This window comes from Diabrotica undecimpunctata, chromosome 4 (genome assembly GCF_040954645.1).
Source record: "Diabrotica undecimpunctata isolate CICGRU chromosome 4, icDiaUnde3, whole genome shotgun sequence".
NCBI lineage: Eukaryota > Metazoa > Arthropoda > Insecta > Coleoptera > Chrysomelidae > Diabrotica > Diabrotica undecimpunctata.
The window spans coordinates 72,927,627-72,946,001 of NC_092806.1; the positions used below are offsets into that span (position 1 = coordinate 72,927,627).

Below are 18,375 nucleotides of genomic sequence, written 5' to 3' on the forward strand. Positions count from 1 at the left end.
ATTTTTGTACTAGTATCTTGGTTTTTGCTTATGATCATAATTTTCGTCTTCTTATTATTAAGTTTCATTCCATATTTTCTACCGATGTTAACTACTTGATCTATCAGTATTTTTAATCCTTCAGCACTATCCGCAACAGGGACAGTATCGTCTGCATATCTACTCATGGAATTGCGGAATCCAAATTGCATTTTACCGACATTTTCTTCGCATTTCTTGTAAATTCTGGCATGTAGATTCTTCAGCCAGGAAATCATTCGCTTTCCTGGTCCCCGTTTTCCCACTACTTTTCTCTGTAAAATTAGTTGCAGTAATCTATATCTTTCGCTGTTCCTCACGATGTGACTGAGGTATTCGGTTTTGGCTGTTTTTATTGGTCGGTATTTTTGTGGTCGGTATAAGATATCTTTAGGATTGGACGATAAAGCCACGATTTTCTTGCAGGTAGCATCTGTGAGAGTCCACGACTCAAGTCCGTACAACAATGTTCCCAATTTTCATTGACGTTCTTACCAAGGTAGGTGTGTGTTTTTACACCTCTAGTCGTTGATCGTTTACACTGATTTTTCCAAATTGCTATTCCTTCTTAGAGATCATCACCATACATTTTTTACGTAATATAATTGTGGTTAATTGCACAATTATAACTAACATTATTAATTACAAAAATAAAATACTACAAGAAAACAGCTGCAGAATATAATAAGCGAACAAAAGCATAAAAATTTAATGTCATTATTTTGAGTAAAAATAAACAACATCGCAATTATTAGTGATAAGTAAAGGCAGGTTTACACGTATCCAGTAACTGGCGACAGTCACATTGGCACGACAACGCTGGCATGATAGTGGCATCATGTTAACACTTTTTTGCTGCAGTCCATCTCTGCCTCGAATAGAGAGCTGGTCTATTTTTAATGCCAGTGGCCCTGCTCCGCTTCTCCTGTATCTCGCTCCAGCGATTGTAGACACGTGTAAACACATTGTTCCAGTCGCTGGCGTACATTTTTCCAAAAATAACACGACACTGACAATAAAACAAACAACTAACTTCACCAAGTAGGAACTAGTGTACCAATGATACTGGTGCCAGCTACTGGATACGTATAAACGTGCCTTTCCAGCATTATCCTAGTCAAGCACTGGCATGCTAGTGAGACTGGTGCCAGTTACTGGATACGTGTAAACCTGTCTTAAAATTCAAAATATTTAATATAATTTTGAATTGGTTTAAATAAAGCAAACAAATTGAAAATATGTTAAACAAAATTGGTATTCCATTTTACTTATTTTGTACATTTACGACATATCGTTATGTCTGATATATAAAATAAAATATTTTCCTTATACTTTTTATTTAAACTAAACCATTCATAATTCATTTACATACAATTTACTACAACTCACCTCTGTTTCTAGTCTTCAAATTTTCAATTTCGTTGTGTAGACCTGTAAGCATGAGCTGATGTTGTTCTTGTAGAAACTTAATATTTTGTTCTAATTGAGCTATTCTTGCCTGTTCAGGACCTCTGGATCCGTCGGCAGGTCGTGTTGGAATTTCAGTTCGAGTTACAACTAAATCGCTGTTTACATTTCCCGACTTTTTATTTACCTAGAAAACATAAACAAAAAACATAACTATCTTTACAAGTGTTTTGTGTTTTTTATGGTTAATAAATAAATCGACAAAACGAAAGGAACGATATATAAAATCTGTGGATCTTTGTACTAGACATTGCAAGTAATTTCAAAGAGAGCAGGCAGAATCGAAACTAGCGAGGTACAGAATATTTCAGTACTAATCATCAAATATAGCTTGAGACTTGGTCTGTTTGATATTAGGCTCTACCTCCAATATGCAGTAAACAGCAACAAAATTCATCATTATAATTTCGTGATCGCTGAAAGCGAGCTGTTTCTTTAGTTTGCAACAAAATATTGTTTTTTCTGTTGCCCGTGCTGGAACCGCTGTTATTGTGATTTATTTGACTTTTTAAATTATTAACGAGGGAGGTAATAGCAAATGTAATTGTTTTTATGCAGCGGGGAGGTACAAAAGCATTATTTTTGTTTCTAGGGTGAGGTCATGGCTCTTGAATACAGAGCTCATAGTCAAGAATGCACTTTTTGCCTTTCCGATGCGACATATAATCTCTTGGGTATTGTCCCACGACTCATTGATTATAGTTCCTAAGTAGTTGTACTGTGAGACACGTTTGATTCTAACTACTATTGTATTATCTACATACCGCAGGTTATTGTGCTTGACTCCATTTATTGAGATGCCTTCATCAATATCCTTTAGAGCTTCATCAAACATGTGCTCCGAGTACAGATTAAATATTAGTGGTGAATTTATGCACCCCTGCCTCACTCCCCATAAGATTTTGACCTGATCTGTATATTTCCATCTATTCGGAGCACAGCTGATTAATTCCAATACAGGTTAGTTATTATTTGCAAGCATGCAAAAACATTACAGCTGACATCTCTACATTTCTAAAACAATACTTGCACGCTAAATAAAGCTTCCCTCGTACCAACGGCGTTCACAAATCCAAACTGACTGGGCGCAATTTGTTCCTAGCATTTCCGGTAAATTCTTTTGTGGATGACTTTTAAAAACAGCTTCAGCAGATGTTTCATTAGGCTTATGGTCCTATAGTCTTCACAAACTTTTGCTCCTGTTTTTTTTGGCAATGGTACGAACTCTGATTTGAGTCACTCTAATGGTGGTATTTTTCCTCTGTATATTTCATTAAACATTTCAGTTATTATTTTTATTTGTTCTGCATCTAATAGCTTCAGCAGTTCTGCAGGAATTTCATTAAGTCTCGGTGCCTTTCCATCCTTCATTTGTATGACGGCTGCCGATATTTCTTCTGGTAGGATTTCGGGAAATGAATTTTCTTCAATGATGGGCTCTTGTATTGTTCTAAGGTCATGGAAAAGTTTCTCCAAGTATTCTTCCCATACTTTCTTTTTATCTTCTTTGGTTATGGCAAGATTGCCTTTATCATCTTTTATTTTTCCGCTGTTGATGTGTTCTCCTAATTTTAAATGTCTTGCATAGCTCTTGCATAACATGAAAATTGCATAATGTAGAGTCGACTTTAGACAGTTTTTGTATATACATATATACAAAATCTATATTTTTTAAGTTACTCATATTTTTTTCAAAATTTTTAACAGTAGATAGAGTTTTGAATATTGATAATTTATTTATTTACAAAAGATCTCTTAAAGGTTTAATTCCAGTTACTTTAAAGATACTTTCCGCTACTTTAATGTTAGTTGTGACAAAGCAAGCTTTTGAACTGGAAAAATCCTCTGTCCAAGGGCTTAAGAACGTGACTTGCATGAGAAAACTGAGTTATAAATGTAACATGATTATCACAGCAATGTATAACTACAGGAAGAGTATGAGCTTGATATATAATTGTCTCCAATTAACAAGACAAGATCTTCCTTAGATATTGTTCTAAAGCTATTCTTTTGTGGCACAATTAATACAATTTACTACTTTTATTTTCAAAAATTTTATTTAAAACTCCTTTATAAAAGGTATATATTTAAATAGACCCTTTTAGGCAATCACAGAACGTTTTCGGATCAACAAGTCCATCATAAGTGCATTTACCAGGTGTACATGAGTCAAGACACTATATGTGGGCAAAAACTCTAAAATAGTACGAAATTTGCTGTTTATTACATCTTTGTTAATAAGTTAATTTAAAAAAATGGGGAGCTGATGTTACTGTATCGTATACATACTACAAAGCATATATTCGTTCCATATTGGACTATGGCTGTACATAATATGGGGCAATATCTAAAACGAATCTAATAACTATCGATCGTATACAATACAAAGCTTTAAATTTGTATGAGTCTAATGATGTCATCGCCTAACCAAGCAGTTTTTGCAGAAATACAAGAACCTCCGTTAAATATACGTAGACAGTATTTAGCTGAAAAACAAATAAGTAAATACAGGGCATTTAATACGAATATGATCCAGAAAATAGTTTTTATTAATACTTGTAATCTTACAACACCTTATTGGAGAATAAAAAACTCCACTCCCTTGTCAGATGGCTTTATTAATACCAATCAATATGACATTTTTACATTCAATAGTCCCAAATATCCAATATATGAATATAGTTATTAAAGTATCATATTTCGACCAACCATTATATACCCTGAATATACTGAAACGCTAATTTAAATAACCTAATACTCTCAACCACATCGAATGCTTTTGGAAAATATGTTACTGAAATATTTACAGATGGGTCCAAATGTGAGAATGGAACAGGTGCAGCATTTTTTGTTTCAGACATCAAACCATGTCCAAAAATTTAGACTAGCAGATACACTCTCTATTTACAGTGCTGAGTCTACCGCGATAAAAAAAGCCTACTATGGTGCACACTAAATCCAGTTCAAACGGTTTTTATTATGTCAGATTCAAAGTCCGTTTTGCAAGCAATTGAAGAATCCACAATAAATATTTATAATCAAGAGTTAATTTGTGAAATAAAAAACTTATTATACCAAGTTAATCAACAAAATAAAAAAATAATTATCATATGAGTAAAAGGTCACAGCGGTATTATAGGTAATGAAAGAGTGGATTGTGAAGCAAAAGAAGCTTGTAAATCAGAAAAATATGTAGAAATTGTTTCTTATACTGACTTAACTACTAAACTAAAAAGGGCTATTAAAGTCCGATGGTCAGAATCTTACAAAAATTTTAGCAAGACATCGAAAAATCTTTATTTCCAGCTTTACCCACAGCTTCCAAATAGAATACCGGACATAACTTTTAATCATATAAAAAGATATACTTCAACAGTAACACGCTTAAAATTGAATCATAACCGATTTCCGGCGCACCTTCATAAATTATTGATACTAAACTCCCCGTTATGTGACTGTGACAACATGTCCATAGGTGATATTAACCACATATTTCTGGAGTGTAAAAAAAATGATACGGCTATCTCTAGACTATATAATTCTCTAATAGAATACAACACTCCTCTCCCTCTTAACATTGGTTCCTTGTTATCAAGCCATAATAAACACGTTTTAGATGCAATAATAAATTACGTTAAAGAAGCTAAAATCGATATTTAACCTTATAAGCACCTAATATGTACCTATATGTGTATGAATAAAAATGAATCCTGTGGCTAATAGACTATGTCTAAGGCCATCCCTTTCCTCTACACACACACAAGTTAATTTTAGAAAAACATTGGACTGGACACTGGTATATAGCATAGATACTAATCACGTATATATAGACTAAAAAGCAGGTTACGACTCTGTAAATAGAATAGAAATATTTAAAGCAATGAAAAAGCTAGTAGTACCAAATAGGTTGGTAAATTTAACAAAACAAACTCTTAAAAAAATTGAATGTAGAGTACGAATCCCGGGAAAATGGCTGAACCTTTTAAAACAAATAACGGGCTGGGAGTCAGGGAGACTATCCTGTGTACTGTTCTAACTGGGTTTGGAAAAAATAATACGTATGTCACACATCACATCCACCGGCTAAATATCTAAGAAATCAGTGCAAATCCATGCCTATGCTAATGATATCAATATTGTTGGGATAACGGAAACCGCTGTACAAGAGGCGCACTTAAAGAATCATCTACAAAAGTGGGTTTAATAATGAACCCCAACAAAACGAAGTACATAAAAATAAGCATGAGACTACAAATCCACGGTCACTTGTTATAGAAAATGACGTCATCGAAGCAGTGAACGAATTTGTATGCCCCGCATGATTTGCACGGCCGATGCTATTTCAGGCTCAATCTCATTCTTAAAAATCCTCATTTATATCTAGAAATACAAAGTTCTTCACTACAAAACAATAATACACCGAGTCCTAACATATTATTGTTCAGAGACCTGTACTCTAACAAAAAGTAATAAAAATACATATGTTAGGATGTTTCGAAAGAAAAGTACTAAGGCAAATCTATGGAGCGGTGAATGACAATGGCGTGTAAAGAAGACCATACAACTTTGAACTTTATAGAATATACCTACTAGGAATCAGATATCGTAAAATATATTAAGATAGGACGTCTGAGGTGGATAGGGCATGTAATGCGGATGTAACAAAATGACCCAGCTAGAAAAACGCTCCTTGATAGACTCATTTGTCAGAGAAGAAGAGAAAGACCCAGAACAAGGTTGCTTGATAACATCGAGAAGAAATAAAAAATGTGGAAAAACATGCTTGGCGGATGAAGGCGATAGATAGGGACGACTAGAAAGAAATTCTTGAGGAGGCCAGGACCCACGCAGGGTTGTAAAGTTAAAATGATGATGATGATATAGAGTTGGGCATACTACTACACACAATCTTAAAAAAAGAAAAACAAAAGATAATGGATCACGTGAAGACGATGGTGTCTAAACCAGGAAAGAGTAAAATATTAAGAGTGGATGAATGTTCAAAGATGGAAAATCTTCTCTACATGTAGTTCAGAGAAGAGGGTAAGTGTGGTAAGAGCGTTCTAAGCACATTCCTGTATCTGAAAAAATTCTAAAAGCAAATGCAATCGAATTTTATAAAAAATAAATTATAAAGGTGAAACATTGTTAAGTAACGAATCTGCTGGGCTGCCATTTATCTAGCACTGTAAGAACAAAGTGGAAAAACTTCTTTCTGACCAAATTTATAATACAGACGAGAGTGATATGTTTTGGAGACTATTACCTAACAAAACATTTGTATCCTCTAAAGAAGCGAGCTTACCAGGTCGTAGGGTGATTAAAGATAGAATCACATTTATACCGTGTTCAAATACTACTTGCAAATGCTGCAGGAACACAGAAATTGGATCTTGTTAGTGATTGTTAAAGTTAAAATATCAGAGCTTTTAAAAACATAATACATCGGTCAGTTTATCGGTCAGAGTCTCAAAAAATATAATTTGAAGGATGTTTTATACTCTCTCGCTCACGCGTGGAGCTCTTTTTACCTGACAATCCAATCATCATGGCAAAAGTTATAGCCTACAATGAATGCTGTATCACAAGAAAAAGAAAAATATAATCCTGAAGATAATCTACTTATTGCCGATTGGTTTAAAAATTTATCAGAAAGACAATTCGAGACAAATGAAGAACATTTTAATTCTTGCTTTGAAGAAACCAAAAAACAGAGCAAATTATGATAGGTGAAGGAATAAGTAAGGCAATGCATGAAGAAGAAAGTCTAGTTGCAATATTAAAGCCACCAACCACTGCAATAGTTGTAGGAGTAAAACCAGATAGAGCACTTGTAGAGAATCGTTTCAATACCTGCATAACATGGGCTGTAGAAAATGGCGTATATGCTAAATATAATTAATTTTATTCTTTGAAACATGCAAGAAAAGCTAATAAAAAAAACGTGTATATATATATATATATATATATATATATATATATATATATATTAAAAGTGATTTACAGTGTACTACTGATGAATAGACATATTGTTTCCCGTTATTTATAGATATAATATTTTAAAAGCCTTTGTTTTTTGTTTCGCTGGAAAGGCAAAAAGCCGCCAGGTACCTAGTTATTATATTTAGAAAGTAAGTCACAAAAAACCGTTATCATTTTCAAAGAAATTTATTTACAAGCGATGCTTGGGTTTTTCTGATATCAATTCAAAGAGGCGGGATATGGAAATTTTCTGATTGGTTAGTGAGTTTGGAATGGGAAAAGAGAGTGAATGTTTTGAAAGTTTGGAGTAAAAAAGATTATTATGTGATGGTGATCGGAGATAAGCAGTTGAATTTTTGTGTAGTCAATATAGAAGCAAGTGCCAGTAGTTAAATAATTAGAAGTGAGTGGCTGAAAGGTGGAACGAGAGATAGATCTAAGCTGAGAAGTCGAATACCTCCTGGATTCTATAAAGTCCAAGTGAAAGGTTGTTTGTATATGAAAGAGAGGACAGAATTTTGGAGTTTGTTTGAACGAGTACTGGTAAAAGAGGCCTGCTCGTGTTTTTGGAGAAAGAGTTTGCTGGTATGCTGACAGGCGGACACTTAGAACGGAGAAGGCTTTGATTAGTAGCCTAACATAATCAACAAGGGGGAGCTGTTCTGGTCGAAAGAAGACATCGTCGTATGTGAGATAAAAGGTCAGTCAATAATTTTTATGACATATTTTTTTTTGTATGTTTCAAATAAAAGACTCTATACTATCAGAAGAACAAAAATTATCGCTATTTAAGATACCATCAAGTTTATAAAATTTTTTTTTTTTACTTCAAAGGATAATTATAAATATTGCGTAATAAATTTAAAAGGTATCTTTTTATAATATTCAAATTTGTTTGTACAAAAACATATGAACAAAAATTGCAATATTTAAAAATTTTCATATTATTTCTTTTGATAATAAAAAATATTTGTATTTGTATATTTATGTTATTTCTATTTATTTCCTTTCCTTATTTTATCCCGAGAAGGAACAATTAAGAGATACTTGAAGCCACGAGAAAATATAAGTATAACCTAAGCTGATTTATTATTTTTATAAAATGGCACCCTGAGATTGTTTTTTTAATATGATTTTGCGACACTTAGATAATTAGTTACATAATAAATTAAAGTAATTAAATAAATAAAAAGAGTTAAATAAAAAGTAAGAAAAGGCAGATCATATTAATATATTTATATAAGTATATATATATATATATATATATATATATATATATATATATATATATATATGTTTATATATATATATATATATATATATATATATATATATATGTTTATATATATATATATATATATATATATATATATATATATATATATATAGCTTATATATAAACAATAAGAAACAATACCAATTATAAACATACACAAACTTACAAAAAAAATACGTAATAAAACAGAAAATCTACTAATACCTACCAATGAACAAAAATAGGGAAAGATAAAGAAATTTGGGGGAAATAGTCAAGAAAGAGATAACCAAAAATAAAAAAAATAATAAATTATATTGAACGTTGTGTGACAGACTACGGTTTTAAAAATAATAAATAAACTTCAAAAGACAAGCCAAAAAAGATAGATTTTAACCGATACGTAAGTCATTTCTTATAACTTCAGACAATGAATTGTATGACTAACTAATCATCAAAAAATCGTACCTCTTAGTTGACTACTACAAATAGTTTACTTAAATAATAAAGCTTTATCACCGATGCCGTTGATTTAAATAAAATAAATTTTAGAAGAATATAAAAAAGTAACATTATTTTTAGAATAGTGTTTGATTGATACAATGTATTAATAATACTTATTAAGAAACGGGGAGTCCAACCTTCAAGGAGATTTAATAAAACATCATTTTATATAAAATATTTGTTACAGATATATCAATATTGCGTAACACCAAACAATTATTTCAATAAGTGTATTTGTAATTGGTTTGTTTATACATAACTTCTTCTAATGAGTAAAAATTATTTTTAGTTTTAAAAACGTTTCAGACGCGAACAACGTTTATGATTCTAAAAAACCTGACCTAACTAACTCACCTTGCCGAATGGAGCGACAGGTATTTTCACCATAACTTTCGAAGCCATTTCTACGATTTTTCCGATTTCCTCACTTAGTTTCCTCGCTACAATCGACAAGTTGACACTGAACAAAATACAATCTATGAACCACTAAGACAAAAATAAGTCTCCCACTGATTTATTCATACATTACTATTATTACTAACGACGCAAAAATTGCCAAGCACCGGCGAAAATTGTTACAGTTTCCAGAATATTTTCCGGGCAGTTATAATAAAACACTTTAATCAATGGCTAATGACGTAGATTATAAAACCACTGCGAATAAATAATTATTTCATTGTTAAATATGAATGTCTTGCAAATTTTCACTGGAATTTTCCGGCGATTTTCTTTACAGCGTTACGGGGAAGCTACGGTATTGATTGCTTTTATTCTGTGACATGCTCAAAGTGAGCTGATTTGTAGGTACCAAATACGAATAATGAAATGACCCTATGAATGAATGGATCAGTCTCAGTTTTGTAAAAAGGGGAGGTGGCTCCTTCTTACTCATGGGTTATTCTTATTAAGAATGACGTTTTGTTGAAGTATACAGGATATAATTTTAGACTATTCTTATTAAACATTAAATAAAAGTTATTTCATAAATATAAAATAAGTTCTTGTAGTTCTCGTCTTTTGTCAATGTTTTAGTAAATTGAAAAAATCGAAAATACTTTCTATAATATATATATATATATATATATATATATATATATATATATATATATATATATAAATATATATATATATATATATATATATATATATATATATAACATAGTATTAGGTATATATATACATATCTAACAGAGATATATTAAAACCAAATAAATAATAAAACGGTAATTACAGTAAGGTTCTAAAACTACTTTCTTGTGGCATGTTTATTTGGTTGTAATGAAAATCATATTTTGAACTAACTAGTGTTTGACGGTTTGACTTCCATTCGGGAAATCGTTAAAAAAATATATTATTGTAAAAAAGTGTGCAAAAATGAATAACCAATGACCAAAGTTATTTGTCACAGGTTATGTCATTTCAAATTTGATATAATTGGCATGGATCTTGTAAGCAGCAGCATGTAAATGGCTGAAAAAAATCTGACGGTGGTGTTTTTACTGTAGGAATATCGAATTCTGACTTTTTGTGTGTTTTTTGTGTTATGTTTGTATAAACTGTATCGTAATTGTGATTGTGTAACGTAAATTTTTCAACGTAGATTTGTGTTTTGTGTATTGTGTGTTGCATATTTATTATGTGTAAGATTGTAGATGTTTTTCGATCTCCTGTTACTCCGCTATTCTTGGTATTTTCTTATTGTTGACTTCTTCTTTTAGTATTATCAACCAAAGCCTGCTACATTTTAACAATAATTTCGGCTTAATCCCGTATAAAAATAATATTTAAAAACTATACTAGATGAATGAATTCTGGAGCTAATGGAACTGATAAACGAACAATAACACTAGTCTCACAAAATACACACAAATTAATAATAAAGGAAATAAAAGAGGTAAAGGAGATTGTGAATGTAGATTTCAAAGGGTTTAAATTTGGTCTGGCAGATCTTTCTACACTGCGACTTAACCGATCTTTTCTGTATACCCTTCAAAATCTTTTGTTCCACACATATTTAGAACTGATCTTCTAAAAAAGCCTATTATCCTTCTTAAAGTCATTTGTTATCTGGTCAGGTTCCAAAACGAAACGACCTGTTCCAGATATATATGGCGTTAACGAAAAATTGCTATTTTTTTAAATTTTTATAGTCTTGTTCATTTTTGTGCTAAGCCATTTTCCATATATTTGTTCTTTTTCTTAAATAAATAATATATATGATTGTAGTAGCATGAAAAAAATGATTTAGTGGTAGCTGAAAATTAGTAACATATGAAAAAGTTTACATGGCAATGCGATATTCAAAAACGCTTATCCGTTCCAATGTACCAATTAATACAATACTCAATAAAATACATCAAAGTCAAAAAATACTGCACAAATTACTGGAATCAATAAATAATATAAAAAAGTGTAGAAAAAGAGGAATATTAAATTTGTTTAATACTAATGAGTCATGTTATGAAGGTTCTTCTGAATATCTGACTGTCTCACGGAGACCCAATTCGGTTTGAGGAATGGATTGTGTACCAGACAGACATTGTACCATACAAGTTCTGACATAAAGAGCATGTTAAGTCCGCTTTTTAAGCGTGTATTCTTGAGTGAAAAGACACAAAGAACGAGACTAAAAACTTATTGAAATATTGGCAGAATCTGGTGCAGATCACAAAGATATTCGGAAAATATGAAATCTGTAAGCCGATTAATTAATGAATAGAACAGAATAGAAGAGAAATATCTTTAACACTAGGAATTCTAAGATTTCCTACTTGGCGAAACTAAATTTAACTTTTTACCACTCTGCTTTTTAAAACTTGCAAAGCAGACAGATTGATGAATTAGTCGGCAAGGGAATCTATAATTTGCATTCCACATGCCGTTCATCATGGTAAAAATTCTTAGTGAATTTAGGTACTGGTACTCGAAACCGAGTAAAAAACTAATACAGAAAGAAGGTATCAGAGTGACATATACAGTTGCTGTGTGTGTGTGGCTACGTTCTGGAGTGATACAAATAAAGCCCGGGACTCACCTATCATCTAGCCTTCCGATCCTACTCATTTTCTATTTATTTATTACTATTACCATTTATTATCATGTTACCGTAATCTCATTTATAAGAAAATTATACCGCTTAAAACTGTAACATCAAATGATAAGCGTCCGCAGGAAGAATACGAATAGTCTGTGTTGTCGGTGTATGATCGGAGACTGATATGAGCAGGATTGGTCACGCGATGGACAGGTGTGGTCAGCGGCATACATAATATTCGGTCAACGCCTGTTATACGGTTCTCTGGCTGTATGATCGTAGTCGGATAGGAAAGCTGCATGTCAGGTGTGTCCAAGCCTTAAGCCAGTAAATAAACATCTTTATAAGATTCACGGAGTGATAAGCGGTTCATTTAATTTAATATAATTTATTATTTATAATTATTTAGAATTGGTAGAATAAAATAAACAACAAACGTCAAGAGTTGGTATGTTTCCAAAGAGTGAATCTGGACAGGCCTGCTGTCCAGATCGACATCGTCCAAAAAATAGGCCAGGCATTGATTATTTAGAAATGCAATTAGAAAATTAAAAAAAAAACAAACGGTTGGAAAATAAACCAAATGTACCCGAAGAAGAGAAAACATTGAATACTACACTGATGAAGAAGAGTTAGCAAAGGAGACGGGATAGATGCGAGAAAAACAAAGAAAACTAAGAAAGCAACAAGAAGTCTCAAAAATAGAAGATGGTAACACAAAAAAATCACTGCGACCAATAATAGTGGATGGAATAAAATTTTTTAATAAAATACAGGAAGAGATTTTAAAAAGTAAATCATCCTTCCAAATATAAATAATAATTAATGAATACATTACCAATAGCTATAACTAATCTGATTCATAAGAAAAAATATTCATTTCATAGCTATAAAAATAAGCAAGACAGGCCCATTAAAGCTATGGCCAAAAAATAATATCATTCATGTGATTCAAAAAAAATTGTACACGACCTACTGTACATGAATTACAGAATAATTGAGGTTTCACCGAAAATCAAATATAAAATAAAAGAACCGCTATATATGCTGTCGTTCAGAAAAGAAGATGTCAATAAAATATTTGCTACCACAAACATAAAGGACATGAAAAGCGAGATTGTCCCATTAAAGAAAAATAAATTATTACTACAGTGTCAGAAATGCCGATCTCGAGGACATACAAAGGGATACTGTGCAAAGTGGCCTAGATGTGTAAGATGCACAAGTATTCATTTAACCAGCCAAAGCAACTCCTAATTGTGCACATTGTGCAGGAAGTCATCCAGCAAACTATCGAGGATGTATGGTGGATTAAGTTTCCCAAAAGGATATAAGTAAAAATATCAATCCTATAAAAGCGCCTGGATTCGATCTGGTAACAGGAGATATATTAAAACAACTTCCATAAAAAACATTCAAGCCAGGTAAACCGCAAAATGAAGTTTTATTATACAAACCTATATCTCTGTTGTCCGTTCTATTCAAATTGTTTAAAAAATTATTGCTAAAAACATTAAAATCAGTGATAGAGGACAGAAATCTCACACCAGCTCATCAGTTTGGTTTTAGGAAAAGTTATTCGACTTTAGTCGAAAGAACACTATAAGGAAAAAAAGTTTGTTCCGCCGTTTTTGTGGATACTGCTCAAGTTTTTAATAGAGTTTGGAATAAGGGCCTCATTCTAAAACTAAAAAGAGTACTAACATTAAAACAATACCTTCAATTGTTGGAGTTTTACATCTTAAATCGATTTTTCTAGGGAGGACTATTCTAGGCTAAACGAAATCAAAGCGAGGGTACCGCAAGGTAGTGTACTGTGACCGCTACTCTATCTATTATACACTAATGATATTCCAGACCTTGAAGAAGATATAATAATCACTTTCGCTGATGATCATGCCATCCTATCACTTAAAGAAGAACATCAGAAAGCTACAAGAAAACTGCAAATCTCGGTGAATAAAATTAATCATTGAACAAAAAAAATTGAGAATTAAACTTAACGGTGCAAAATAGTGCTATGTCGATTTCATCTATAAAAGAGAGCAATATTAGCCTATTTGAATCGATAAGATGCAGATAACCTCTACAACAGGTTTCCTGTTGCAGATTCTGCAAAATACCTGGGGTTACATTTGGATAAGAGACTGTCTTGGAAAGTCTATATGAAAAGAAGAGAGAAGAACTAAATATAAAATTTAGAAAGATAAACTGGATGTTTGAAAGAAATTGTAAATTATCCACTGATAACAAACTATTGGTTTACAAAAAATATTTGGTCACACGGCTCACAGCTCTGGGAATGCGCCAGTAAAAATAACATTCAAATAATACAGTGGTTTCAGGATATGGTACTAAGGAGCAGAGTTGATGCTAAATGATACGTAAAAGACAGTTGTATACACCGAGATCTAAAGATAAAGACAGTAGAACAAATAATTTCCAAATGTGCCAGCAGGGATGAACAACATCTACTACAACATAATAATATTAAGGCTGTCCATCTCCTCGACAAAACAGATAAAAAAAGAAAGCTCAAGAGGACAAAATCTTTTGAACAATGTAAAAGCAGAACATTTTGCGAGCTTAATATACCTATGTAAATTATAAATATTACCGCAAGTATGTTAGTATAGAAACACTACTGAAATGACAATTGTAACAATTTAGGTTAGAATAGATCTGCTCGTTGATTTTATTGATCAGATTGTAGTACAAAGTACACTCGCTTGGATTGTTGGTATCAAAATAATAAAACAAATTATGCAAACATACATTTTTAATAAATTTCAATGCATTTTCTAAAATTATTGGTTAAGAATAATTACTTGAGTCCAAGAAATTTTTTAGAGGCTATTAAATTTGTACGATCAAAGTATTCGTTTCAACAAAAGAGACTCATTGATTAGGTAAGGCGAAAAGCTCGACTTCGCTCGGAAAAATAGTCCCATGAGATTTTTTTGCGTAATCACTTTCATGAGATACCCCAAAATAAGATTCAAGAGATCTCCAGACGAGAAGTTGTTCAAATTTAACAAAAAAATTTTTTTAAACAAATTATAACAATCAATTTTTTCGGTCTGATTTTTTTAAAATTTTTTGGACCATTCTGAACAGAATACGTTTCCTGTAATTTTTCTGTAAACTTTTTTTTAGGTTTTTTAAATCATTATGAGCAAAAAAAAATGTGTTGTAAGTTGACCGTTTTTAAGTTATAAATAATTTAAAACTGGAAAAAAAAATTTTTACGAAAAAATATTATTTTTGAAATCATCATGTGCATAAATTCAATTAAGCAAAATGACGATTTCCAAGGCTCAAAAGCACGAGTAAAAAAATATTCTTTTTGAAATCATTAAGTGCCTAAATTCAAGTTCAAGTCTTCTTATATCAGCTCCCGATGACAATTCTGGGCTAATTTTATTCTAAAACATTGTTTTTAATTGTTACTGAACCGCGCAAGGCAGTACTTGCGCTCATTTGTACCGGGTGGTCCAATAAGCCTATCTCTCGGCTATATATCAGAAAATATTGATGTTAGTTTCTCGTTACCTAGTTAGTTAGTCATTAAGTTTCTGGCTTAACCGCTAGGGGGCGTAACCTGTGAAGAAAAAGTTGAAAACCAGTTTTTTGTGAAATATTCCCAATTATATCAAGTGTTAAATAAGTAAACTAGAAAGAGGCCTAAATTCCGCACAAAGTTGTTCAAGTACTTTTTTTTATTTTTTTAAATAAAGGGCAAGGGAGAGTGGGAAAGTATTTGTGGATAAATACCTATAACTTTGGTTAGGATCAACCGATTTTAACGAAATTAGTGTCATTAGAAAGAGTGTGGATGATTTGATTTACATCTACTATAAAACAATTACATTTAGTTTTAATTGTCATGGGTAAAAAGTACTTTCGAATAAAAAAAATTAAAATTTGTTTTTCTTCAAAACGTTTAATGGAAACACCTATTTATTGTAAATTATAATGGAACTGGATTAAATTCGTAACAAAATGGCGTAAACCGCATGTTGATAGCTTTTGTCGAACTTCTAGCCTCTTTCTAGTTTACTTATTTAACACTTGGTATAATTGGGCATATTTTCCAAAAAACTGGTTTTCAAAGTTTTCTTCACAGGTTACGCCCCCTATCGGTTAACCCAGAAACTTGAACAATACTTGAACTTATTTCCAGCGATTTCTCTTGTCCACTTTTGGACAAGAGAACATTTCACTTATCCACGTTCTGATATATAGCCGAGAGATCGGCTTATTGGACCACGCGGTATAATGAGAATTCAAACCAGCAAAAATTTAGATATTGCTGTGCCATAGATATTGTTTCTCTCTTTTATACACGTCGCGGCTCGAGCGCCCGTCCTGTCATAAGCGTTTTATTATAGAAAAGTTATAGAACAAGGTTTGAACTTGAATTTAAGTCCTTGGTGAATTAAAACATAATATTTTTTAGTTTTATTTTTTAGCCTTAAAAATCATAATTTTGCGTTTTTGTAGTTTTAAATTATATATATCTCGAAAACGATCAAGTTTACAGAAAAATTACAACAGACCTATTTTGTTCAGAATGGCCAAAAAAATTCAAAAATAAAAATTCTCCGGGTCCGAAAATCATTAAGGCTACAATTTGTTTAAAAAAATTTTAACAACTTTTCGCCTGGACGACCTCTTAAAACTTATTTCGGGATATACCTATCCAATGAAAGTGAATACGCAAAAAAATCTCATGGGAATATTTTTCCGAACGAACTCGAGCTTTTCACCTTGTCTATATCGGGTAGGCGTGATTATCGATAAAGTCATTAAGCTCCCATTTCTTGTGACAATTAAAATATTTTAATTTGGTCGTGTGTAAACAATATTTACATGTTGTGGTAAAATAGTGATAAAAACGTGAAAGTCTCCCCTGATAGGGGTATTGTCAATTAATGATTTTTCTCTATAAACAATGATTAAGTATTTTTACAAAAAATTATTATTATTATTATTGTCACAAAAGAAATTATAAAAATGTGTAATTCTTTTAATCAGTTGTATTGCCAAGTCTAGTATTAAAGTTGTATTATCAAGTTAAAAAAAAACAAAAATTAAATTAAATTAAATAGGTTTATTTTAAATTAAAACAGTATTTAATTGATTTCAGAGATTTTTCTGGAATTGTAAATTCAATCTTATATAAGCAGTAAACGTGATTAAATAAAAAATATTGCGTTGCCGTGCTGTACTAAAATGGTGCATAAGTTATTTGTATTACGTCTCTTTTTCATCCTTACTATTTTATCAGACATGGATAAATTTTTAAAAAGATCGTTAGAACCGTCTGCGTCTTGGAATAAAAATAATAAAAGAAAAAACAGATCGTACAGTGATGAGTATCTCATTATATAGCTTTTTAGTTATTTTGTATAGGCCCTAGTGCGTTATATGTGGAGAAGTTTTGTCAAAAGAAAGTATAAAGCCCTCGAAACTATTTAGGCATTTAAATAACAAACATCACAACAAAAAAGAGAAGTCTGTAGAATTCTTTGAAATACAGCTAAGGTCTCAATCAACAAACGTTTTTTATCATCAACCAATTTTGCTCTACAGATGAATGAATTTACAGATATTTCCAACTATGCCCAGTGTTTAATCACAAATTAGTCTATTAACTTGTAATCTCACATTAATCTTAATTTCTCGAATTTTTATAGTTTCACCGGGTATAATTGTGAAACATATCGATTAGTAGCTTAATTAAAGTTTGTTCAACTTCCTGCAAACTATAGATTGTCTAATAGGTATTGAGGAAATGCTTGCAACCATTTCCTCAGTTCAAATTATATTTGCCAGCTTTCAAAAGTCAAAGGTTTTTGTTCTATGCAGAGAGCAATACACTTATTTGATAAATCGTAGCATTTTAGTAAGATTTGAAATATAGCTGCGGGACTAGTTTGGATCCAGTCTATTATATATTTTTACCTTAACAACAACTATAGTGTAATGATTCAGTAGCTGTAATTAAAACTATACCTTACTCCACGACTTCAACATTTTATTTATCATCGTCGATCGAGAAGAAGCGGACACACGGCACTACAAACAATTCGAAATTATATTTACATTTAAA

The 18,375-nt window shown here is 31.6% G+C and overlaps 1 protein-coding gene across 4 annotated transcripts in view; it reads right to left on the minus strand.

Moving 5' to 3' along the window:
• The window catches only part of LOC140439666 (uncharacterized), a 72,183-nt gene that overhangs the window by 32,691 nt on the left and 21,117 nt on the right, over positions 1-18,375 (minus strand). For 3 of the 4 annotated variants that reach the window (XR_011950680.1, XM_072529724.1, XM_072529725.1), the window contains one exon: positions 1,408-1,612. Coding sequence is in view for 3 of the 4 variants with exons in the window: in XM_072529724.1 (XP_072385825.1) it covers positions 1,408-1,612 (205 nt within the window). In the remaining variant the exon portion in view is untranslated. Of the gene's footprint in view, positions 1-1,407; positions 1,613-9,580; positions 9,975-18,375 lie in introns of those variants that run through there. The other variant, XM_072529726.1, reaches the window with a different exon arrangement.